The sequence below is a fragment of the Siphateles boraxobius genome, unplaced genomic scaffold (genome assembly GCF_051911475.1).
Source record: "Siphateles boraxobius isolate OS27281-9 unplaced genomic scaffold, OSU_SipBor_1 9, whole genome shotgun sequence".
Taxonomy (NCBI): domain Eukaryota; kingdom Metazoa; phylum Chordata; class Actinopteri; order Cypriniformes; family Leuciscidae; genus Siphateles; species Siphateles boraxobius.
The window spans coordinates 31,702,947-31,730,000 of NW_027509219.1; the positions used below are offsets into that span (position 1 = coordinate 31,702,947).

General features: G+C 37.7%; 1 protein-coding gene across 4 annotated transcripts in view; it reads left to right on the plus strand.

The window, feature by feature from the left end:
* The window catches only part of cdk16 (cyclin dependent kinase 16), a 30,254-nt gene that overhangs the window by 2,140 nt on the left and 1,060 nt on the right, over positions 1 to 27,054 (plus strand). Inside the window, exons 2-18 of one of the 4 annotated variants that reach the window (XM_077223079.1) lie at positions 4,522 to 4,702; positions 7,882 to 8,046; positions 9,981 to 10,114; positions 10,482 to 10,607; positions 11,709 to 11,765; positions 12,464 to 12,578; positions 13,131 to 13,225; positions 15,929 to 15,991; positions 16,100 to 16,223; positions 16,555 to 16,675; positions 18,232 to 18,329; positions 18,442 to 18,547; positions 18,662 to 18,704; positions 20,182 to 20,272; positions 20,612 to 20,689; positions 22,975 to 23,013; positions 24,496 to 24,677. In XM_077223079.1, the coding sequence (XP_077079194.1) occupies positions 4,582 to 4,702; positions 7,882 to 8,046; positions 9,981 to 10,114; positions 10,482 to 10,607; positions 11,709 to 11,765; positions 12,464 to 12,578; positions 13,131 to 13,225; positions 15,929 to 15,991; positions 16,100 to 16,223; positions 16,555 to 16,675; positions 18,232 to 18,329; positions 18,442 to 18,547; positions 18,662 to 18,704; positions 20,182 to 20,272; positions 20,612 to 20,689; positions 22,975 to 23,013; positions 24,496 to 24,533 (1,614 nt within the window). In that variant the 5' untranslated portion in view covers positions 4,522 to 4,581 and the 3' untranslated portion in view covers positions 24,534 to 24,677. Of the gene's footprint in view, positions 1 to 4,521; positions 4,703 to 7,881; positions 8,047 to 9,980; positions 10,115 to 10,481; positions 10,608 to 11,708; positions 11,766 to 12,463; positions 12,579 to 13,130; positions 13,226 to 15,928; positions 15,992 to 16,099; positions 16,224 to 16,554; positions 16,676 to 18,231; positions 18,330 to 18,441; positions 18,548 to 18,661; positions 18,705 to 20,181; positions 20,273 to 20,611; positions 20,690 to 22,974; positions 23,014 to 24,495 lie in introns of all 4 variants that reach the window. The other 3 variants (XM_077223080.1, XM_077223081.1, XM_077223082.1) reach the window with 3 other exon arrangements.

Sequence of the window (27,054 nt, forward strand, 5' to 3'; positions counted from 1 at the left end):
TTGGTATTGCAGGCTTAAAGATATATTCCCAAAATACCTTCATACCATTTTCCCACAATATTTCAGGCGTCGTCCCTGACTTTTGAATTGTACGTGGCATGTTGTTGACAACATACTATTCCTCTGAGCAAGTGAATAATAATAATAACAATAACAATAAAAAACATTATTTGTATAATAGGCTATTTTTCAAGGATTTTATTTATTGTAAATCACTTTGCAAGCTGCATTACAATAAGCAACAAGTAAAAATTCTATAAATAATTAAAAGCTAAAATAAGAAGATCCGTTTTCTTTTTAGCTTTCTTTCAAAAATATTTAGCAAGCTGGCTTCCTTAATATCTATTGGTAGTGTGTTCCATAGCTTTGGGCATAATTGACAAATGCTGCATCCTGTTGCAACTGTTGCAAGAGGACTTCATTTTTGCGGCGGTATTTGAGAATGTGCGATCCCATAATTCCTCAATGAATAGCATTGTCCAGTTAGAAAGTAACCTACTTGAGCGGGCTGATTTTTCCAGTCCTGGCATGTCACCACCATAATAATATTAATGAAGTGCTGCACTGTATGGTCACGTTCTTCAACTTTTCTGCCACCACAGAGAAATGACAGCAACACAAACGCATTTGGGCTAGAGGCTGGTTGATGTAGTCATGTCTGGACCTGGTGTTCCAGAATCAGTCTCTATGAAGGTCACCCCCGTTGGGGTGTCGCCTTGTGTTTGGATGCATGTCAGTCTAGTTGGAGAGGGATGTTTGTGGCCAGTATGAATGAACTGGTGCTTTGTTAACTCTTGCATATGGTCAAATGCGAATTAAAGATGTTTTACAGGAAACAGGCCGCTTTTTGCCGCTCGGGTGACCAGGTTTGTAAACTCATCCACATGGGCGAAGAGCAAGCTGTCACTGTCAGTTGTCTGAACCCCATGAAGCTTTTATTGACTTATGGACTGGATAAATGAGCCTCAGCCTGTGCCGTATTGATGCAGGTCAGTTAAAGAAACACAGTGGCTCTGAAACCAAACCCTGCCAGTCTGTTTGCAGGACAGTTGACATGCGGTTAGTCTTGTGTTAGCTAGCAGGGGCCCACAGAATGCTGTCCTGCATGCGGTTTTGATGGTCGACTGCTAAAGGCAGTAATGAAAAGTGATAGAAAGAGTCTTAAAGAGTCATCAACCCTGATTAAGCAGCACTAAGATGTTGCTGAGAGCTGAAAACGGCCCTTAACCCAGTGTAGACCGCTGATGCTCTGCCACAATCACTCACTTGGTCATGAATTAAGTGTTTAGTGAGAAATTGGTGGAGGGCAAACAGGTTAAGCTTGCGCATATATATAATATATAAAACTGTGTCTTGTTTGTCTTTGATCACTGAAATGATTGGACAATAACTAGATTTATCTTTGCATCAGAGCAGATGATATAACACACTGCTTTGTAAGCCATTCAGCCACATTTTCTTTTCCAGTTGAATGCGAATGATTGTTGTTCAAACGGCAAAACATGATAATATTTTCCATAGTGTCCAGAGTCAAAGTCCCTCTTCAGGGCTGTTGACATTGTTTTACCCTAAACAAGAGTGAAGGTTTGTGGATCGCCTTGTATTTCCTGTTTATTGTCTGATTCAGAAGAACTGATTTTAGGCTGTTTGGTTTATCTTAGTTTATAGGTAGGATCAGGGTCCGTAATTAACACCCGCCAAGCGGCAAATGCGGGTAGATTTTCCGTTTGGCGAGTAAATCTTAAAAGGCTATCCGCCACACTGGCGGGTGAATTTTCCAGACATCGCAAGTCTCCCGCATATTGATAGCGGCTCCCTGATGTCCGCAAATTAGTTCAAATCTCCTGGAATCTAGAGTGAGCGAGAAAGAGCGCGCTCATACTGAGCTCCAAACCGTGTAGCGCGTGCTGAGAGGGAGAAAGCGAGAGACCTTGTGTGTGTGCCTCAAGAAGCGTGTGTGAACCTTCTTCACACCTAAAATAGACCTACACTAAATATATTTCTTTAACTTAAATAATTAACAAATTAAGATGACAAAAATAAAACACTGAATCAGTTTGAAGCTTTGAAAAAACTGCGTTTTTTCATCAGACTACGTTTTTTTCGTCAAATAAAAATAGCAGACCTACCTCAATCCACAGCTTGTCTAGTTTTTACTTAAAAAAAAGTAACATGTCTGCATGATGTGGGGTGAATCTGGGTCTCCGATGGCACAGATGTCCCAGGAATGCAGAGATAACGTCTCGCTAGAGTGGCCAACTTCGGAAAGCGCCTTTCATTTGCTTGTGGATGTTTGCATCGCAAGTGATATTGCATTGTAGCCTACTTGCACTAGGCCTACTGCTATTTTAATACCGCGTAGCATATTTTCTAATTATTCGTCGATCTTTCTGTCGAAACTGTGCCACAGTAGCTACTTCTTTTCGCTTGGTTCATTTTGCTTGCTTAGCTTGCTTTGCTTGCTTGCGAAATATGTCTTTAGGCGCGTGTTGTTGCGCGTGTCGACGGACGCGCCCTGTGATTTAACAAATATAGGCTGCATACTGTTTTTTTTAACCAAGCATTAAACAAACAAAAAAGCTATATATATATATATATATATATATATAAAATATTTACAGTAATATTATTAATAATATATTATATTATATAGTAAATATATACTTTTAAACCGTTTAACTGATAGTATTAATCTGTAATTTTTTTTACTTTCGGTAAAGTATCTGATAGTTTTACAAAACCTTCAAATGTTCTGTTATGAGCACTAGTTCGATGCTCACATCTTTCATGTCTTATATTTGTTGCTCTGTTTTGACTTCTACTCTAGTCATTCAACATAATACCTTATCTCAATTAAATGTACTGAAATGAATGTATATGTGACACAAAAAGGCTGTTTATTATTTTTGGCCGGTAAAAAATATGCTTGGCTGGTGGATTTTTTCATCTACCAGTCCCTGTGGCAGGTGAGCCAAAAAGTTAATTTCGGACCCTAGGTAGGATGCTTCAAATGCCTTGTAGTGCTTTTATTGCAATTGGCTCTGTCCCCTTTATTTGCTCTTCTTTTTCATATTTCTCCTGAACATCTGTATTTTTTTTTCCGTCTTGGATCTCAGGCGTGTTTCCGTGATTCCCCCTCAGGGAAGAAAGGAAACACCACTCTCACTATTTCAAGTATTTCAACTATTTATAATATTTTTGGTGTTAACCTTCCAACTGTTTGCCTTGGAGTGGCTTAAAACCCTTTGGACTGTTCACTATGTGCCACCACATGCTTTAGACTGAGATGACGTGATGGTTAAAAACATTGATAAAGGTGTTCCTTTTGTCACCACTTGCGTGAATGATTCCAAACCTTATGCATTCTGCTCAATGTGCTTTTAAACCATCATCTTGGATTTTACATGTTTGTATCACCTTGAAATACTGCTGGGATGTGTATTTTCTTGTCATAAATGCCTCTTTGGCAAATTAAGGGTGTGTTCACGCAGTTCTCATGGTTCTTTTCATCCGTAGACCGGACCAAAAAAAAGAAAATTATATTTTTTTGTCTTGGTTCGGTTAGCGTTTGCACTGTCATTTTTAACACCGAACCTAAAGACCAAAAAAAAAGCTTTATATTTTGTAGGGGTGTAACAAAAAGTATGTACTCACCCTTTTGTCTTTTCAAACCCATACGATTTTTTCATCTTCCAAACACAAATTAAGATATTGTTTATGAAGAGTTATGAGATTTCTGTCCCTCCATTATAAGTAAATTCCCCTAAATGGCCTTGTGGTATCCCACTTGGTGTGCTTTGCTTATGTGTACTGCACATTGTAGTAGGTCATCTGGGTGTTTTGTGCATACTGCAAAAAAGTAATATGCTATTCTCAACATTCCCTCTCACTGTTTTCTCTGATCTTCACTGAACTGAGATGAATGTTCATGCTCAAGTCTGTTCTGTGATCATTATCATGCGTTTAGTGCTTTCTTCCTGCTCAAGACTCCTTCAGAGAGTTTTAATGGATCTCTGTTTGCACCTCTCTGTGAGTCTCCCAGTTGGATTACTTGCATCTCCGGCCTAAATGCACTCGACTCCGCAACGTCTGCAGTCCTTGAAGCACTTGATTTATAAATGAAAAATGATGAGTGTGAGAACACTGTTGCTAATTATTACTTATGTTTGCAACTGCGTGATTTGTTTATTTTAGGTGTGATCTCTAACTGTGAACCTCTTCCAGTTACTGTCTCTCGCTTTGATGTCCACTCCATAGAGTGCCATCCGCTCAAATAAAGTTCAGTGCTTATGAAATAAACAAATTTGTCCTCAGAATCACCTCTCTGCTCCACATGTCTTACCATTGTTAACCCATAATCTTAAGATAATATTTATCCCATAATATATTCAATCACTCCATTACAGTCTTAAGAGAACAGTGTCCTTGAAAATGCATGACTTTGCTCTCTCCGGTAATCACTGAAGATATCAAATGTACCAGGAAGCAGCTTGTAACGTCCTGTTTGTGTGTGTCCGACAGGGCGGTTGAACAGTGGCAACCCCTCCACCCCCCTCATCTCGGCCCCCCTTACCCCCACTGATGGACCGCATGAGGAAGATCAAGCGGCAGCTGTCCCTGACACTGCGAGGGGGTAACAGCGGGGACAAGACCATGAGTGAGACCATCAGCTCTCAGGACACAGGGGCACACAGCGATTCCGGTACAGTAACATTCACTTTCTTGAAATACGGCACGGAAGCCGCACGCACTCGGCATAGAGTGGTTTACTGAATGGATGCAGTTACACTTAACCAGTAAAGCATAGAAAAGTGCCCATTAGGGCTTCACGATTTGTGTAAAAATCTAATTGTGATTTTTCTGGTAAAAATTGCGATTTAAACTGTGATTAAGAGAATTCCAGGTTTGCAAAATTTTGTCATTAAAATGCTTATCAAGGCTATAAAAAAGAATTACTATTTTATTATTACTATCATTATTAACTAAAATTATAGAAATTATTAAATAAAAAGAAACTGATACTACTATTGCATGATTCATTGTAAAATAAAGAGATTGAGTATTTAAGAAAAATAGTAAATTATTTACATTTACATTTAAACTGTAAAATGACAATACTAATATTTATGGCTGTCTTCAGTTCACTCTGAAAAATGCGGTGCCTATATTTATTTAATTAAATCATTGACTAAGCCATGTCGTGATTTTGGTTTAATTTCGATTATTGGATTATTAGCTTATCAGTAAACATGCATAGAATCTGCAGAATTCCACAGAACGTTCCAGAGCTTTCCAAAAAACTCAAATGAATGTGTGAATTCTATCCAAAGAACTCACAGATTTCCTAAGAACAAAAATTCGTCCCTTGCTTTTTTGTTTATTAAAAATTTAGACTATTTATGCTAATTTTAACTAATTAACTAATTTTACCACGTTTAAAGGCCCATTCACACCAAGAACAATAACTTTAAAGATGACTATAACAATAACTTTATTGGCGTCGTCCACACCAATGCACAATATCGTTTTGTTTATTCTAAGCATGTGCTGAAGGTTTGTCGTCTGCTGCTTTAAATGGTCAAGCTCTTTAAACCAGGATGGATTCTGATTGGCTGTCAATGTTTTTATCGTTCATCAGTGGGGAAAAAATAATTCTGAAAGTGATTCCAATGATATCTTTTCTCAGTGACATTATCGTTATAGTTGTGGCGTGAACTCTGCTGTTCTATTTATATTTAGAAAGATTTTTAGAACTATATTATCGTTACAGTTATCGTCCTTGGTGTGAACGGTCCATAACTCCATTCTGCCGTATTCCACATATGCAATTGATGCAGAAAATGTGCAAACTTGTACTTATCTGTTTTATGATCCCTAATCAAAGTTAGTATGGTAAAGCATACCTAACCCGAACATTTGCAACATAATAACCTTTCATCTCTAGGTCGTGCTAGTCGTTCTTTCCCAATATTGGGATGTGCATGAACTCTGTGGCATGTAATATTTCACACACTCATAACCAGAGAGAGAGCATTCTTACCGGAGGGGATGAAAACAGCTCAAATTCAGCGCCATCTGTACAATCTGTTCCAGGGTTTTTATATAATGGCAGCCAGAAAGTGGCCAAAATTGTTGCTAATGGCCAGGCTTCAAAAAGAACATTTTATTCTGTCAACAGACTACTTTAAGTGCTGTAATTCTCAGCATGTTGAGTGTAAAAGATGTAGTTTTAGTTGAATTGCTAATTTCCTCTCTATGCTTATGGTTTAATGAGAGATTTGTGGATTTTACTTCAGCTGTAAATCTGGAACAGAGTAGCTATGAATTTTAATACAGTGCATTTACTTTACAGCAGTGTTTAGTGGAGGTGCTGCACCTCTGCTGATTCTACACGGCCATGGCAAAAGAAATTACATTTTACCCAAGTTGTGCATCTGAAATGTAATATGAAGAAGACAAAAAAGAAGTCTTTGCTGACAGCATGCAATAGAATAGTAAGCAGAATATTCAGCAGGAACATGATTTAATCCATCATGATTTGATTATATTAGGTTAATATTAAATACAGAGAAAATAACTGTATTAAGTATTTTAATGAAAGATGAAAACAAATTTTTATATACGAGTAGCATGCACTAATGAACATATAAGACATTTATACAGAAAGTAAATAAGGGTCGAGTTGGATTTCATGATGAATTTTAAAGTCCTGATTCACTCTAGAATCAACCAGAACGCTTCAGTCCATGTGGTTTTAAAGCTCTACCAGATCTTTTTATCAAACACAGGAAGTGTCTTTCAACCATTCGTCATTGAACGCATACATTCACCTCCGCCTCCCTACGTGTTGCCTGCAAGTGTGATCCGGGTATGCAGATATAGAGCATTGCATTAAAACGTTGAAATGAGTTTTAAAGCCAATCAGTCAGGGCTGGCTATGGCTCTGTGTGCGTTGAGCTAAGCTACTGTCTCCTGCCTGCTGTTACCCCCTCTGACCAATCAGCATGCGTCTTCCAGCATGGCTTCCAATCTCAAGCTAACTGCACTGTCAGTTCCTACTTATCTCGACGGTTTCAATGAAACGGCTTCAGTTTGACATCTATCTCCATAACCATCTCACCCAAGCTGATAATATATATGTATGTAATATATGTTATAATTACCATATGCCAACATATCATCAAATTAACTCTGCAAATCCATCTCTTTCTTTTGTAGTGTGTTTTGGCATTTCTCCAAACCCTGCACAAATTTGAAATGCATTTGGCTTTCATATGCTGATGAATCGATGCCCTTGTGTGCCGTTTTAATCGCCGCCACAGTGCAGAGCATCATTAGAAACAATTACCGGCAGCGAGAAAATGAATTTATCAGTGTCGTTGCTTAATTGTGGCCCTTGAACCTCATTTACTAACACTGAAGATGTTCCTTGTAAATTGATCCTTTTTTTTTTAAATAACAGTTTTGGAAAAATGAATGCATGCTCTAAAATTTGACTTTCTGTTTTTAATTTGATATTTTCTCTTTTTTTTTTCTCATCCTTGAAACCTTTCCCCCTCCAACCTTGTTTTTCTTCTTCCTTTTCATTCTTCCCTAATAATCACAAACACTTGCAACCCAACATTACCATTTCATCCAAACCATTTCACTCACTCCCAACCACTTCTGTTCTTTTTATCTCTATAATACGATAATCTTCTTTATGCACCCCTTTTCCATTCACTTCTGCTCCTTTTTCTTTCCCCTACCCATAATGCTCATTCCATTATGTGTCCCGCCACATTTACATTCTCCTTCCCGGCTCCTTCTCTGCCCTTCCCCCCTTCTCCTTCGTCCTCATTTCCTCTGTGTGTCGTCCTCCTCCCCTCTCCTCCCTCCCAGAGGCCATGCCAGTTGGCGGCAGTGGTGGTCTGCGGGGTTCAGTGAGAGGTTCGGGGGGTTCCTTCAGCATGCACTCCCTCCTGCAGTCCTACAGCAGCGCCCTGCGCAGACCACGCAGCCTGGGCCGCAGTCTCAGCTCCTATCTCAACCACACCACACGCCTCGGTACATTCACACGCACGAACACGCATGCACACAGAGGACCAGAGTGTGATGTGTGTGTGTGAAGTTGCACAGTAGGGATGGGAATCGTCAGGAATTATTGCTTCCGATTCCATGTTCCTTATCGCTTCTGTTAATGATTCTTTTAGAAACCATTTCTTTAGCATTCACTTCCCTTAAAGGCCTGTTTTCAAACAATTAGATAATTTCAGCAGAACAGTAATGACAAAAGACTTCTCTGTTTTTATTTCTCTTCAAAATCCGCTAGATTCAAAGTAGGTTTAAGAGAGATTGTATTATATGCTGTTTGTATTGTATACTGTTTCTGATAGTGTAAGTGCTTCTGATCTGTTATTACTATTTTGCTAAAATTATGTCATACAATGTCTACAACAAGGCATATGTATCCTGAAAAAGCGCATTACTCAGACTTTTTAATTGCGAGAAGCAATAAACCACTTGCTTAAATGTTGATTCACATGCATGTTGGATGAAAATAAGATGTGCAATATAATGCTTATATTGCTGATTTTATTAGGAGTTCCATCCACATTGTTGGAAGATTGCAAGCGTTTCAGATGGTTAACGGAACTGATCGTCATAAAATCATTCGGTTGCCGTGTTTTCTGACAAAAAATTAAACTGGTTCTTGATTCCCAACTCTACTGCACAGCTTGGACTCTCGTATAATGCAGCGTAGACACATACACTATTACAGTGGTTCTCAATTGGTGGGTTGCAACCCAGGGAAAAAAATGCTAAATGCAAATAATAAAAATTAAACTAACCGTATAATTGTGCATAATTAGGATAGCAAAATAAATATGCTTATCAAGAGAGAAAGAAAGAAACATTTCCCATATCTTTTGTTGTTAAAGTCTGTACGTCCTGTCAGACACCACAATATTTTTGTATATTCACAAATGTCACTTGATGGAAAATTAGACCGATTCCAAAATGGAAAAGTTTATATCAGTCAAAAATGTATTTATCTCCTTTCAATCAAATCTAATGCAATTTTAAAGTGCTTTACAAGTGTAAACAAGCAATTAACACAAAATATATGCAGTGACAGTGATGTTCATAAAGCAAAATAAAATACAAATAAGTGGTAATGGTGTAAATAAAATAAACATGAATCATAGGATTATAAATCATAGAATTATAAGACAATCTATTATAAACTTAGCATAAAAAACAGACTAGAAATGTGGGTTTACATGCCATTATCCTCAAAGCATAAATAAAAGTATACGAGATAAAATAAAATAAAACCTAATCTACATCTGTTATTGGCTACCAAGAGTGTAAAACTATTGAAAATTCAAGAAAAATGTGACAGATTTTCCTATTCTGTAGTTGTCGTGTTACTAATTTTGCATTTCAGTGTTTGATTTTTTTTTCAGGACATTTTTGTTTTTAATTATTCTGATTTATTTCTTATTAATCTGCATCCTGAAGCAAAACCAGTTGAGAACCACTGCACTGTTATACACTGATATAGATATGCTGAGTGTGGAGCGAGAGGGGGTGGGAGGTTGGGTTATGATTTAATGGGGGGGATGGGGCAGCGAGTGAATAAATGAGAGTGGAAGATAATGACTTCTATTTTTTTCCTTTTGTGTGGGCACGAGAAGGATCTCCTTTCAGAGCAGCTAAGTAGTTCCTCAGCTGTAGTGGTTTGAATCTCCGAGTCTTATAAATGCATCAGATGCGAGAATCAGACAGCTAAATGTGTAAGGAATGCATTTGGAGAGTTGCAAGCTCACAGATGATACATCAGCATTACTTGCGTGTTTTAAAATAGAATAATGGAGAAGTGGAGAGACATTTAGAAACATTACATTTGATTTATTCAATAAATTGTATCATTGAAATAGTGACGTCAGCACAGCATGCCAATGTTTTTTTGTGTGTGGTTGTGTCTGAAAATGCAGAAATCGTCCACGAGGATGTAAAAATGGGTTCAGATGGAGAGAGCGATCAGGCTTCGGCCACATCCTCAGATGAGGTGCACAGCCCTGTCCGAGTTCGTCTGAGAAACAATCCTGGTCGCAAAATTTCCTCAGAGGTACGTTCATGTTTCTGACCGTACATGGCTTGTTTTTCTAGCCACTATTTTTAGAGCGTGACGCTGTGAATAATACATGACATGTTGGGTAATAAAAACATACAATTTTCCTTACTTCTGTTTTTGTTTTGTTTGCTTGAATTAAACCATGTACCGCATAATAACCATTAGCTTGTTTGTTGCTATTGAAGGTACATTAGTTGAGCGTGACTAATGGTGCATTGTGGGTATTGAAAATGCTCCACGCCATGGTAGCTATCAGTTAGATGACTAGCCTGTGGGCCAGATGGGTTATTACTGTTCTGGAGTGTAAGAGAACCTTTAGGCCTTAACTAATAATGGTTTTCCCCTCCTTCTTCCCTCTCAGGACATAAATAAACGTCTGTCTCTGCCTGCCGATATCAGGCTTCCTGATGGCTACCTGGAGAAATTCAGCCTCAACAGCCCCCTGTTTGACAAACCGCTCAGCCGGAGATTACGCAGAGTATCGCTGGTAATGCCTCTCCATTGGTTTTCCTTCTTATTTTCCCATCATTCTCTCATTGCTTTCTGTAAACCTCTTTTCTTTTTCCTGTCTCTTTTCATGCCCAGTTTTGATTTTCCGCTCAAATTAAATTTTTTCATAAGGTTGTTCACTTTTTAATGTGGCTCATATAATTCGGTAGTGTAATACATTTTGTAACATAACTTATATATCTTATTTTATTGAATTAAATTAAAAGTTCTTTAGTTATTTGAACTTCAATTTTCATGCCTTTTAGCCTCATCCCTCCTACTGTTCATTCTCTTCCAGTGTTTTTTTTCTCTTCTCCTTGACTAGTCTTGTTTGTTCATGGTCACATTATCATTGCTTTAAAATCATTGTGAACACAGACAAGACAGACTTTCATGGCATGTCTCGCTGCGGAAACATTCTCAAAATATTAGTTCCAGAGTGTCATAGGAAAAAGCTCATAAAGTAATGCCCCAAATATCTAAAGAAGAAATGCTGCAGCTCTATTTTTCATTGAAGAATATTAAGCTTAAGTTTTAGGATCATTATGGGGCTTTTATTTTATTTTATACTTTTTTGTTGTTGTATGCATTCGGCAGATGCTTTTATCTAAAACTGATATACTTTGCATTACTCATCATTATAATATATATATAGTGTGTGTGTGAATATATTATGCCTACAAAACAGACGAGAAAGACTTACTAAATTAAATCATGTATGATTATGTTGTTAATCACGTTTTCAGTTCATTATTATAAAATACTAAAACTTCAGCTGCCCTTGATATGATATACAAACCTAGAACGTGATGTTTATTCAGTGCTGTTGACACACTTGGTCTGTGATGCGTTTAAACGGCTAATTTGTTACTTCAGTTGTTCCCAATTTATTTTGGGGAGGGATATTTAAGCTCATGTTGTCTGTGTGCATTACATAAACCTCTGCGACCAGCACAGCACAGCAGTCTGAAACGGGAGCAGTGTGATTTGGGTGCATTTTGGTTCACATGAATGCCTTTGAAATGTCCTGTATCCCTGTGTTAAGTGTTGCTTTTTAGGACCATGTTATGACATACTTTTTGTCTTTGTGTGTCTGCAGTCTGAGATTGGATTTGGGAAGTTGGAGACGTACGTGAAACTGGATAAACTAGGGGAGGTAATTTTCACAGCAGTGTTATTTAAATGAGTATTTCATTATAGTAGTTTCATTTGTTTTATTTCATTATAGTTTCAATAATATTTTGAATTAGCTTTTATCTTTATATGTGGTGTTTTTTTAGTTTGTTATTACTGTTATTATTTTTTAAATATTGCCATTTTAGATTTATTTTTATATCAGTTTTAGTTGTTTTAGTTTTTAGTTAGTTGGCTATTCTAATTTTTGTTTAGTTTAGTTTACGTTTTTCAACTAATATTTAAATAATATTTTATGCCATGGTCTGTCTGAAATTTGAATCTGATTGGCTGGAAGGTGTGCAATAAAAACATTTAATGCACAGGTAGTTCCAAGTCAGTCTAATCGCCATTCTACATTTACGCGCTCAGCAACGTGAGGGTAACTCTTGTGGTTTTTAAGTAATTAAGCTCACAGCTTCACAGACGTAGGTAATTCACACACACTCAGGTGGTTCTTTGCCTCCACGTCGTTTATTAAAAACATTTAATGCACAGCTTGACATGGATTATCCTTTACTTGTTTCAATTGTATTTAAATGATTAACAGATCTATTAATAGTTTTTGTTAATGATAATAACCCTAATTCACAGCCAGTTGTACATAGTAGCTCTGTTCCAAAACAGCATTTTAAAGCACCATGGTCACGTTCCTCTGCGTTATGTCTTTTTCTCTCTCAGGGCACCTACGCTACAGTATATAAGGGCCGCAGTAAGTTGACGGATAACCTGGTGGCTCTGAAGGAGATCCGTTTGGAGCACGAGGAAGGAGCTCCATGCACTGCCATTAGAGAAGGTGAGTTACAAGCATGCCGTAGTGGATTGACACTAAAATTAGATCAGCAAACTACTGCCCCAAATTTCCCACATGCTTGCGCAGTGATAGACATTTGTATTCATATATGTGAGAGGTTCTAATTTAGCCAGTGAATCCATAAATTCACTATCAACTGCTTTTGTTCAAGTCATTCAGCTGATTATAAGGGTTATTATATGGAAAGCAGGATTTTTGTGCTTTTTTGAATAAAGTTTGATGTACTGTAACATTTATTCAAAGCTTCTTCCCAGCACACCCAGACCATTAATGAAAATTAAACTGCAAAAACAGGTTGTTTGAGGCTAGCAAACCGTAACAGATATCATTTACATACTAAAGTTTTAAAGGTACAGTAGCAAAAGTGCATATACGTTTGGAAAAATATATATTTCTAGCTGTTTTTTGCAGCTTCAGACTAACTTTGTGTAGCTTGTAGTTTTGCCTTGTCATTTTTCAATGAATATTCATAAAGGCATGTGAAGTACTAGAGGTCACGTGTTTGAGGAATAACCTGTCTCTGTGTCTCCGTAGTGTCTCTGCTGAAGGACCTGAAACACGCAAATATTGTGACTCTTCATGACATCATCCACACTCAGAAGTCTCTTACACTTGTGTTTGAGTACTTGGTGAGTCTCTCACATGTGCATTATTTCACTGCACTCTGTAGGCTACACTCTTTAGGGTACTCATGATCGCACACATGCAGTCACCTACACACCAGTGTAGGAGAAGCTATTTGGAAACTAGCTTGCCCCAAGCTGCATGCTACTCATAATTAAAAGTAGTTCAACTACTGTCAAGTTACTCTTGTGCAAAAAATGTGCCATACATGATGGCATATCTTTTCTTCAGCGTAAGTGGTGCAAAAAACAAGGATCATAAATTGACAACATCAGAACTAAATGTAAAGCTAATAATTAAATAAAATGTTAAATTAAAATAATTTTAAAATAAAACCAATCAGAATCAAACGCTTAAACTATTAGAATATAATCAATCGAATATAACACTTAATAAAAAAACATAAAAAATAAAAATGTCATTGAACTATGAACATGAACCGGGAAATGTTGTTAATTTTTTTTTTTTAATTAAGTAAATATTTGTGTGGGTTTGGCTGACAAAAAAATGTGGATTCCCTGCCCTAACTCCTGGTACACAGTGTGCGATTTTGGGCTGTCCTAGACGAAAGATGACCAATCATGGAGATTTCTGTGGTCGGTGGTCCTACGTCGTACAGTGAGAGAGGTTCAAAGACGGCCGTTGTCACAGTCTTGCAACCAAGGATAGCCTGCGATAATTTCAGATATTTAGCATGATCATCTCACAGTGTGTTTGCTGCTAAGACCTACATCTACTGACTAGGCAATAAAAATGCAACATGAAATGGCATATTGATCAACCCGGCATGGCTCTAAAACTTAAAACTAATTGCTTCAAGTTCCATTTGCAAAACCGGCATGCCAAGTCAACCTCTTTTCCCTAGCCTTGACCGTGATCATATACTTCTCTTTTGCTTCCCCCTCTTTTTTTCAGCACACATAAAAACCACAATAGCCAAAGTGCGATTCATCTTGCTCTATTTTTTTTACCACTAGCGCATGCTGATGACCCAAGTTTATTATATCCATGTCATACAGTGTGATTTGTAATGATCTTTTAGGATTGCCAAATTCACACAGTCTGTAGCAGGCATTAGCGCACATTCACTATGTATCTAGTTCAGTCATTAAACTCTAAAGAGCGCAGGCTGATAGGTCCTTTACATACAATCTGTAAGCAATCACATCATTACCGCTTTGCACAAGCTGATTTGCCTCTGCTGATCCTGCAGCCAATGTGATCCTTGCTCAACAATTTAATAGTCTGGCTCATTGTTTGCTGTAAGCTAGTCCTGCAGCCCACTATCAGAGTTTCTCTGAAACCCTCCACTTTCCCCAGCTCCACCTGCCTTGATCTGCTACAGGATTTATGTGTCTATTTATGCAGCAGCATATCTTGCATGCTCAGAGCGTTATGTGTCTGTGTATCTATTAGTATTACCAAGTCTATACTTGCTCAGCAGCAGCAGCAATAACGTGGCGTAGCAGATCTAGTCTGCCAAGCCCAAATACATGTACCTTGCCATGTTCAATAACGTGCCAGAACTGTTCAGAGAGTTGTCATGATGTAAATTAAAGGTGCAATGTGTAAAAATTTTGAGTATCTATTAACGGAAATGCAATATGACATCCATACCTATGTGTTCAGTGGTGTATAAAGAACTTACTTAATAAACCGTAATGTTTTTATTACCTTAGAATGAGGCATTTATATCTACATAGGCGCGGGAATCCCCTTCTATGAAGGTCGACATATTGTAACGTCATGTTTCTACCGTAGCCGACAGCGAACAAACAGTGTTACAGAGCGCGTTTCGTCACTACCTTGAAAGAGAAGCCGCAGAAAGCTAGAAGCTAGCCATAGACACCGTGAGTAGTGACTTTTCCCTTGTCAGTGGTGTAAAGATGTAGTTGGATTGTTTCATGTAACTTAATTCTTCTCCCTCGCTGTGTTATTGCTTTGCTATGTGGGGATAAATGTGTTGGTTACGTTCGTGAGACAGCTGATTAGTACTCTTGTCATTGACCGTAAAACAGTTACAGGAATCACCAACCCGTCGATCTTCGAAGCATTTTAAGTCGATTGAGTTTCCAAAATCAGAGAAAAAAAGCCTATTGTGTGTAGTAAATGGTGTCTAGGGGATGCGGACGCGCGCGCGCTGTTACAATCACGTCATTTTTGCCGCACGCACCTTTGGGCTCATGCGGACGCGTCCAGTATAAACAAGGCTTAACGCTTTAACCAGCTCAGCTACAGTAACAGCTCATATTAGCAAGCTAAACTTTTACTACCCTGTTAGAAAAAATACATAGTTGCATAGTTTCATTTGGTTCTTCTCCCTCGCTGTATTATGGGTTTGCTATGTGGGGAGAAATGTGCTGGTTACGTTCGTGAGACAATCAACTAATAACTATTATTATATTACGTATTAAGACCCTTGATCCTCACCTGACTATGGCTTTGTAAACTTTATCCATGATCTGGTTCAAATGGACTGTGGTACAGAAACTTGGTTTACTCTGGCTATTCTCTGCCGTCTCAGACGACGATGTTTGTCCCGTTTTAGCCACCGTAGCTTCTCCGAAAGGGAGGGGTGAGCGGTGGGCTGAGCCTTTAGTGTAAACTCGCAACCGAGCCACTAGATGTCGCTAAAAGTCACACACTGCACCTTTAATATAACTCCATTTTGATTATTTATCTAATCTTTATCTTCCTTTGTCTCTTAGGATAAAGACCTGAAACAGTACCTAGATGATTGTGGAAACTGTATTCACATGCACAATGTCAAGGTAAAACTTCGACAAATATCTTTCATTTCTTTTTCTCCTAATTATTGTGCTGCACATGGCAATCAGAGGTACTTATTTATTCACCTGTGTCTGTTTTTCCCCTCTCAGCTTTTCCTGTTTCAGCTTTTGCGAGGTCTCAACTACTGTCACAGACGTAAAGTCCTTCACCGAGACCTCAAGCCCCAAAATCTCCTGATCAACGACCGTGGGGAGCTAAAGCTGGCTGACTTTGGTCTGTAACATACATGCCTGGATTAACTAACTCATTCTTGCTCTAACTGTTTTTTCATGGTTTGTGTTCTGTGGGTGGTGTTGCCTAGTGGTTAATAAAAACCAGCTGCCCACTTAGCAACTCCAAATACTTAACCTCAGGTTGCTCTAGTTGCATTGTCTCTGTAATCATTGTACTGTAAATGTAAAGTTCCTTTGGCTAAAAGCATGTAGTGTACTAAACGTCTGGTAGGACTAAAGTGGAGTTGATGTATAATATCTTGTAAAGGTTTAAAAAAAGCCTGCTGAAACTGGTCGAGGCACTTTTAAAAAATGTTTTGTTTGGTCTTCAGGTCTGGCACGAGCAAAGTCGATTCCCACCAAGACCTACTCCAATGAGGTGGTGACCCTCTGGTACCGCCCCCCTGACATCCTATTGGGCAGCACAGATTACTCCACTCAGATTGACATGTGGTGAGCATCCAACTGATGCTTTATACTTTATTTGTGGTATCAGTTATTTTTGGTGGTATTTATATACTATTATAGTATTTATTAATATTTAGTATTTTTATAATGAGCTTTTGTCATTTTTAGGTATTTATATTTCTATATAGCTTAATTTTTATTTCAGTTTTTAAAACTAATTTTAATACTTAAAATTATTTAATGCAGTTAGTTGACAAGGCAACATTTCTGTGTTTCAGTCAAGTTTTTTTAGTTTGTTTTTCATCTAATATTTATTTTGTATTTTAATACAACTTTATTTCAATTACAGAAAACTGTTTTTAATAGTTTCAGTTAACAACAACACTGCATTATCAATAGTAGATATATATATATTTTTGTTGAATTGGCTATTATTTTTTTAATGATTTTATTTGTTTTATTGAAAGTTCAGGTTTATTTTATTGCTATTTCCACCATGTACTTGTTGAACAACAGCTAGATGTCGCGCAGCAGGTGCCAAAGACCTGCTTTTGAACTTTTTTAAGTATTAATCGAGAACTGTCGAGAATCATTATAGGTGTGAATGGTCCCAAACATGGTAAAAGTCCTGATTATTGAGGAGTGATTATTTGTGGTTCAGTCTGGTGTTAATTTAGTAACCGGCTCTGATGGATTTAGTCAATGATTTGAATGATTCAGATATGACCTTTGTAGTCTTTGTATGTGATTCATAGAAAGAAACCGCTCATAAGAGCAATGTTCATACATCAGACTAAAGTTTTATGCACGAAGACAGTGTGATTCAGTGTTGTTATTGTAAACTAATATTATAAAAAAATCATTGCTACATTCGCCCAGGTTGCAACAAGGGTCCTCCTCTTTTTTCTTTTTTTCCCTCCACCTCAAGAGAAAAATGTTTTGCTGACCTTTAAAGATGATGCGTAAAGCAAAAGCTTGTATTATCTTTTTGTTTGAGTCCATCTTTAATCGTGAAGTTTTTACTTCATTCTTGGCTTGAGCTTTTCCGGGTCAGTGTTTCTACCTTGGGTTGTTTCGCCAAATTTCTAGTGTTAATGCAGATATTCAAAAGAAGAAAAAAAATGGACACATAGTCAACAAATCGGAATTGGGCATCAAGACTTGCAGTGTAAATGTGGCCGTACTAAAAGTAGAACTGAAATAAAAACAACCTAAAGCTAAATAGAAAAATAAAATAAAACAATCTAATAAAAATGACATAAGCACATAACAGAATTACTTCAACTAAATTTAAATTGAATTAGCTTTTATTTTTATCTTTTCATTTAATTAATAAATACTATAATAGTACCGGTATATAAATTGTACTAAAATAACACTAAAATATATATATAGTTTTTCCTTCTACCTCTAATTCAGTTCAGGTTGCAAGTGCAAACTTTGGTTAAAATGATTTCTTTTACCATGGTGCTGTAGATTGAATTAGCAGGGCAGGAAACACTGTTTTACTCTGTTTTACTGTGGTAAAATCAGCACACACTCTTATGTCAGAGCTTCTGTAAAGGTGAAATTAAGTGAAGTTTTAATGTCTCTCTTTGAAGGGGTGTTGGCTGTATCTTCTACGAGATGTCTACAGGTCGTCCCTTGTTCCCAGGTTCCACGGTGGAGGAGGAGCTGCACTTTATCTTCAAACTGCTCGGTACTGCTCTCTCTCCTCCTCTCTCACTCTGCTCTTTCTGGCTCTAGATCTGACAGTTTGTCTTTGTGTGTGTCACTGTGATATTTATAAATCCTCCTGCGTCTTTACACAGGTACGCCCACAGAGGAGACCTGGCCCGGAATAACCTCTAATGAGGAATTCATCTCCTATAACTACCCCCGATACCGTCCTGACTGTCTCCACAACCACACTCCACGGTAACAACAGCTGTCCTCTGGGCCTGATGCCTGAAACGATCACCGCTCCTGTTGTAAAAACAAATGACACTCTGTCGGAGGTCATTTATTGAAGTTGCAATTACTCTCTTGCAGATTGGACAATGATGGAGTTGATCTTCTGTCGAAACTGCTGCAGGTGATTTGCATTTATTAAAATAGAAATTTATCGAAGGTGAAGATTGTCCCACCTCAAACTCGCCCCATTAGATGAGCTGATGTTGCTATGTTCATTTGGTCTGGATGCTAGTGTTTGAACAACAGTGTTTGCATGTTTCTAGAAATCACAGCTACGAATTAGAGATGCGCGGTTGGCGGTTATAGCCGTGGACTCCGTGGATAAACCACGGATCGGGCGGATGACGTGACAGGAAAAAATATTTTAATTATATTCGGGTGGGTGGCGGGCGGTTTCTAGTCTCGCGGCTGTCATCAGCAGCGCCTTGTATCAGCGGATGGTGGGCGGGTGCGGTTCTGAAAGTTGGATGGCGGACGGATGATCAGTTTTGTGATGCGGTTGCGGATGAAATAATAGCCCATCCGCGCATCTCTACTACGAATGCCTTGCTTTACAGTAGGATATCCTCATTAAGCTGGTTACTTATAAGACAAAGTATGTTTAATAATGACACTTTTATTATATGGCTGTTCTCTTGACAGAGTTTAGCTATCTGAACGTACATTCTCTACTAAAAACGAATGCAGCTCTTGTTTACCTGACAAATGTTTAAGTCAACATACAATCAAAATTAACTTAAGCAAATTTTTGTGCATGATTCTTCAGCATGTGCTATTCCAAAAAAAAAAAAAAAAGTTTTTCATTATAACAGTCATTTGATCTGCTGGAAACAACTTTTCATAGTCTATTTCATAGTATTATCAAATAGCTTTTAACTCCTTGTTTTAGGCTACTGTTGTACTACAGCTAAGTCTTGCCAATATTCAGTGCATAATCAATGTTGGTTAACATTAGTGTACTAAAGATTGCCTGAAATATGAATAGGTTTGAAAAGTATTGGGATGTTCTTGAGGGTCAACTCCCTTTCCCAGTCAGAAAAGCCTCCTCAAAAATTATGATTTAGGACCAGATCAATGCTGTGCAAACTTTGATATAGAACACCCACTACTGATAATTCAATCAATTCATGATGAATAAAATCAAATCAGTCTTTCTCTTTCTTTTTTTATGGAAGAAAAATTCTTCGTTTAAAAGAAAATAATAGAAACACACAAACAGCACTACAGTAACATACTAAATACTAAGAAACAAAACATAAAAAATATATAAATTTTTATAAATATACATTTTAACATACAATAATTTAACACACAATATTCTTCCAAAATAATAAATGCACACATTAAGTTAAAAGAAAATGTAACCACATGTAAAAGACAAAATAACTCATTTTAAACTAAATGCCATTTTAGGTTGACTTTTAAAAAAAAATATATATTTTGGTAGCTTGCCTTATACACTACTGTTCAAAAGTTTGACATTGTGGAATGCTTTTGAAAGATGGTGATACTCATAAAGGCTGCATTTATTATCAAAAATGAAGTAAAAACAGTAATTTTGTGAAATGTTATTAGTTACTAACACTGGACTGTTTCAGTTTGAGGGCAAGAAACGGATCGCAGCAGAGGAAGCCATGAGACACCCGTACTTCCACTGCCTGGGAGAGAGAACGATCACACTGCCAGACAGTGAGTTCACATATACACACACACACACACACACACACACACGCATATTTTCTACCACAGAGGAGATTTATAATGGTGCCAGATAACAGATGCATGTGCGATCACACACCTCACACTGACAGATAGAAATATTAAAGTGTCAGACAGAAGTCTCACACATACACACACTTTAGTTCAAAAGACATTTAATTCCACCGAGCCAGTATGAGCTGTTCTGTATTTGCACTGAGTCAAGTGAATGTATGACGTTGGAATAAGCTTACTCTGACCCTTAACGTTATCCCAGCACTTGTTTCAGTTCAGCGTATCAAATTTAACTGTTGAATTTCTCCCTCTCAGCTACATCAATATTTGCACTTCAAGAAATTCAGCTGGAGAAGGAGCCAGGAATGAGGACGAACTCTCTGTCAGAATCAGGTAAAACCACAGAGCACCGATCGATGATGAATCATGATGATAGTTTTGAGCTTCATCCATCAGTGTACTGTGAATTGTGACCCGTTTGTGTACAGCAGCACGTCAACTGGCATTACTCTCAAACTGTCAGTAACTTTCAAGCTGTCAGAATTTTATATTCTTGTTAAAATCTGGCCATCATCATCATCATACAGGAAGACAGGAAAGGGCTGTAAAGTGACAAACTATGTTTTTGTGTGACATTTGAGTATAATTCTGAAGTGAAGAGATCCTAAATCAGACGATTGGGTTGGGAATCAAAAAACAATATTTAATGAATGATTTTGGTGAGGGTTCTTGAACATCTGCATTCTTGTGCCGAAGAAATATTCTGATTCCTGCATCACTAATCTGAAACTAAGAATCGATAATGGAAATCGTTAAGGGGTAATTCACCCAAAATTGTAAATTCTGTCTTTTTCTTACCCTCAAGTGTTCCAAACCTGTATGACTTTTTCATCTGCTGAACACAAAAGAAGATATTTTGAAGAATGTTGGTAACTAAACCGTTTCGGTTCACATTGACCTCCATTGTATGAACAAAAATACATTGAGAACTGAAACTCTTTGGTTATCAACATTCTACAAAACAGTGTTCAGCAGAAGATCTGCTTTCGAGCGTTTAAGCAGAAGCCTTTAGATTTACACTTATTTTTACAAGGAACATAATTTCAGTTTAAAGACCCCCTGTTGTGAAAAATCAAGATTTTAATGTTATTTTTATGTTTATGTGGTGTTTTTAATATGCTTTAAAACAAACCATGGGCAAATTCATCTTTCATCACCTTTGCTGAGTATTTTCTCCTTAAAAAAAACGTACTAAACACTGTCTCAAAAACGAGGTGTGAAACTGCATGTTTTCTACCAAATATGTAACCAATCCTGTCAAAATGTGGGGCGGGGCTTTGCCTCTCATGATTTCTAAGGATGCTGATTTTTAGAAGGCTGCAGTCTGACTCTTAAGATTCCAAACGGGAACATGTTTTTTTAGCAACACATTAGCAACACATTATTAGCTGTTTGATAACGTAGTCAAGCCCAAGGCTATTCATATCAATTACCATTATGTCGACATTATTTTGTTTCAAATTCTGAATGGATTATTTTGTAGCCTAGAAAGCATGTTAAGATCTCTCCCTTTTTAATCACTAAAAAGCTGTCACTTATCTCAGTATGCAAACTCTCAATTATAATCAATAAAGTTGTTTAAACTGCTAAAAGAATCTCTTATTTACATTGTGTCTACAAGGATTGGCGAGTGCGCTGAAAAAAAAAAGCTCAGCCATTTTGAGCGGTGAGTGGATTCTGAGTAAATTATACACCCGGATTGGCCACTGCATACAAGAGATCAACAAACATGTCTGTGATTGGCTACATTGCTCTCTACTGCAAAAGCAAGTTGTTATTGTGATGATCAAAGTATGAGTTTTAAAAAATAATAATCCCTTAAATACATTTTAATGTGTAAAAATGTTTGGCTAGTAGTGTAAACCTATGTCAATTGATTCTTGAAATTGCATAAAGCCAGCCAATCAGATAAGAACAACCAGTTCTTGCTATATTTTAGTGTGTAATATACATCACACGGTTCTTCTGAGGCAGAACCTATCATTTATATGACTTGGGTGACCACACTAATCCTATTCCATTATCCCAGTCATAATCCTCCTGAATTTATTCATATTCATCATATGAGAGATGAACTCTGCTGCTCATCAGGACACCGCTCATTTTCTGTGCTCTCTAATACTCGCATTGCTCTATCCTAAATAGTTTTCTCCTCATCCTGCTCTAGTGAGAGATGCTGGTTTACTCTCCCTCTCTTTCTATCACTCTCTCTTTTACTGTATCCTTCATCTCTGACTGCCTCATTTTGGGCTGTTTATACCTAGTATTAAGATTCATGTCAGGTGATCCAATCACATATACCGTTATACTTGTGATGGCCCAAAATGGATCTTGATATCTTTATCTGTTCTTAACATCAATCCTTTTTCTTTATTCTTCATCAACACTTCTAAGTTTATTTCTCGTGTAAACTCATTAAGGCACATTTATGTTGACAGCGATGCTTTATACATTCTCAGGAGTAAGTTCTTGTTAAGCTTTGTGTATTATGCAGCTCAATCCGTGCTAACTCTGTTTTCTGCTCTGTTTTTCCCACGGTCTTTCTGTCTTTTCTCTCCCACTGCCTATTTGTATGTGCTTTGATGTGTTTTTTTTTTTCTTGCTTCACTGCGCTCCAGAGCTTTTGCAAAGATGTCTAAGGTTCCGGCATACCTTAGGTACATATTTGTCACCCTCATCTCAAGGCAGGAGGACACAAACCCCAAAACCGCATTTTTTTCCCTTGAGTTTCCTGTTCATCTGTACATCTGTACTGTCCAGTTGTACCCCACATGGAATTACATAATAATATCTTTAAAACTCATATATTTTAAAAAGACATTTTCTCGCTGTCTCGCTGCCGAAAACACATTAGAACGGATTGCTTTCTTAGATGCTCATGTGGTCGAATGTGTTCAAACAGCCGCAAAAAAAACACCTACTCTCGGCTTACGGACCCAAGGCGTAAACATTGTAAGAAGCGCGCTAGCCAGGCGAGATTTAAACTTTATCGGTTGGAGACCCAAATTTAGTTTGAGGATGAAAAACGTACCAGGCAAAAAGTTCTCTCACTATTCCTGCTTTCTAACACACACACTCAGAGCGTTCGGCTGGTCTTGCGGCTGTCAGAACAGAAACGAAAGCTGATGCTCTCCGTATGTTTTTCTATTGTTTCGGGACACGTTCATATGTAAATTGTTGAAGGGGATTTTTTTGTTTTTGTTTTTTGTTAACGGATGTCGTTATCCTGCTTATTAAATGGCTGCTTACCAAATAAATTAAGACACATCGATTTGAATAATTTTTAATAAAAAATGTGTGCATGAAACTAGATCAACCAATCAGAATTGATTAACAGTTCTTTTAAATACCAGCAGAAGTCATAATCCTTACATTTTAAAATATAAATTTTTATTACCCAACTTGCAGTAAACTATTACTCTACCCAGTACCCACTATCCTTAAACAAGATCCACCATTCAGAGAAGTCTGCGAGCAGGGTTGTGGTGAGTCTTTGACGCTAGTGAGGTAATGTTAGCTCTCCAGAAAGGAAATGCATGATTCATGAGATTAGTAGTTTATTCATTCCTTCATAAGATAGACTGAAAACAGACTCTCTTGTCTGTCTACAACATTTACGAAGAGTAAAATTGTAGGGAGATGTAAATCAGAGCCAGTGAGGGAAATACAGTGATGTGAGAAATTTCTCAGTGAGTTTAATTTGGCTGGTCTTAAACTGATCTTGACTAATACGTGGAGTGCATTGGACATGAGTTTCAATGTATATCACCTTCACAGAGAAAGCATAATGTAAAAATAGAAGTGAGGAGCTTGCTGTGTGAATACCCCTCTTTCCTCACCAAACAAGAAAACAGCCCAGGCTTCTCTAGAGCTTTAAACTGAGCATGTGTGGGTGGCTGTGTGTTTGGGTGCACGTTGACACGTGTTTGGGTTTGGTAAGCTCGCCTACTCTCATGCCCAGTTCTCTAAATGAAGTGAGCGCTGCTTTTCTCTCTCTGTCCCTCTTGTGATCCTTTACACCCTCTGACGGTCCTTACGAGTGCATTCGGTTTTTATCCTGCTCAATGTTGCATGCACCATTTAGCCACTGAACGCTGTCTATGTAACCTAAACGTCCTCCTCCTCTTCTTTTTCTCCAGTCAACAGCATATCTCAACGGCAGAGTCTGCTCTTCTGAGGGCACGTGGGGCGACTCGGGATGGGGACGACAGACGATATTCAGAGAGGACGCTCTGAGACGATTCCTGTCGTGAAGATGAAGGGATATGTTTTTCATTTCTCCGTCCGAGTCATTTGCTAGTCCTGTGGCATTATGTGTTTAGAAGGGGTCACTGTAGTTGTTTACACGGAAAGGCTGAGGATGTTGGTTTGTGTACTTGTTTTCTTTGTTTCAAATGATGATGCACTCCCCCTTCCCTCCTGTACACATTACAAACATGTTCTTCCTGTTTGCTGTACCTTCTCGACGTGGTTGGATCAATCCAGCCGCTGTAATCTACCAATCAGCTGCAGAATGTTATTGGATGACCTGCTTCAGTGCAGACTTCATCCTTTGACTGAAACAAATCAACCTGTTTTCTTTGGAATACTTCTCAATTGTAATGTAAAAGGAAGGCCAGTTTATGAAGGACCGTGTCATGAATGCTGTTAATATCTGTCAAGAAGAAGCCAAGTTTCTCTAGTCTTCCAGAATAATAGTTCTCTTCATTAGTGTCATCAGCCCTCCCATCCAAAGACGAACATTTAGTACTATGCCAACTCAATGGTTCTCCAATCATCATCATCATCGACAACCTTAATTGATGCATTCATTTTTGTATTCATCAGAACATTGATGACATTGACTGTCAACTTTTTCTTTTGTTTGGATAATCATTTCACATTTAAGTTGTTGTTTACATGTTTGTTTTTTTTGCCATGCAATACACTTTGATAATCTAGAATACGGTTTCACCAAAGACCCACATGCCATCTTTCTTTCCCTCTTGGTTTGACTTGTAATGAGCTTCCACTTCCATCATCACGTTCAAGTGAACCCTCGATCAGCTGCACTGTGTCAAGGACAAATTGTTTGTGCAAAGCAACTTATGTTTGTGTTGCATTAAGGAAAGCCTCGGATAGTCTCGATACATTTCCTCCGTGTGCCTAGTTCAGGCCTTGTTGATAACTCTTCCATTACCGCAGCTCTTTGGGCTGTCACTCTAGTTGAAACCCGAGCTCAATTCTCTTGTCGGTTCAGTCAGGGTGATGAGAACTCATAATGGGATGCCCGGGCGCATGCGGAGAACCGGTCGACTTGTATCTGGCTCAGGTTTCTGTCACTCTGCAGAACAGCTGAGTGCGGTGGATAATGTTCCGCATCTCGCCCCGGTTGTTCATACTCCGCAGGTTTTAGAGCGCATTGGTGTCGCGTAACACACCGCAAATTTAAAACGCTACCGTCCCCTGGCATGTACGAAGCAGGGCCTCTCTGCACAATGTCTGCGATTATGCAGTCCTACAAATGTGATTATTGGGTGAATCTCTGGGGGGAAAAGTCCAAGTGATATTTTACACCAAAATTAAAAGAGAGAAATAATTCATTTTATTTTGCTTAAAGAAAACACAGCCTATTTTTAGGACCATTAATATTTTTTTGTTTTGTTTTCGATTATGACATTATTTTCATTACCAATGAATCCCCCAATTCTTTAATGTGAGAATATAATTTAAATTGTATCGGAATAAATTACAAACTTTTTATACAGCGTATTTAATATATTGTATTTTTTTAAAGGCATATATCTATATATATGGTAGTATTTGTTATACCGTCTTTGCTGATGTACATCATTTCACAGCAACTTTTTACTGTAATACAGCATTATATACTGTATTAAGAGAATGACTAAAAGTTCCAGGCACATTACTGTAATTAGAGTGGAAATGTGCTTAATTGTCAAATACAAATAATAATATTAAATGTCTAAAAGAATAATGTCACCATGGAAAAGACAAAAAAAGATCCTAAATAAGAAGCTTCATTGTTTTTATGCAAAATATAATGTCTTATTTTATTTTCTCTATTTTAGTGTGAAATGACTCTGGATATTGTTATTTTTTTGTGCAAGATTCACCCCATTAAAGCTGAATGCAGAGTTGATTTAGACTTGATATTAGTGATGATATTTTAGTAAATATATAATTTTGTAAAAATTATTTCAAGCAATTCCAAAAAGTTAGGTCCAGTGATAGATTGTGACTTCCCTTCCTCCTGCTGGAGATGACCTGTGAATACCTGTGCTGCATATGTGTGTGTGTGTGTGTGAGAGAGAGCGTCGCTCTCCATGAGGGGAATGCAGACTTGCATGGCAGTGTTGTGAAGTTGAAGACTGTGGTACTTTGTAAATAGCATTAGAATGTTTGTTTTTTTTGAAGATCAGAGGTGTGGAGAGTGCAATGAGAAGATCCTCCTAATAATGTATAATTTTTAAAGCAAAGAAAATATCATTTTTGTTATACTTATCATTGATGACGTTGGTCATTATGTTCTCTCTCTATTTTTTCTTTTTAAATATGTAGTAACCAGACGTCACTACCATAGGAGACTCACGTAGTTGTAGATATTTGGTTTCGATCTTTGTTAAGGATGACAACGGCTCATAAAGCTTTCATCTGGAATGCGGATGGATTTCGGGGAAAGGGCTTCAGTGGATAAA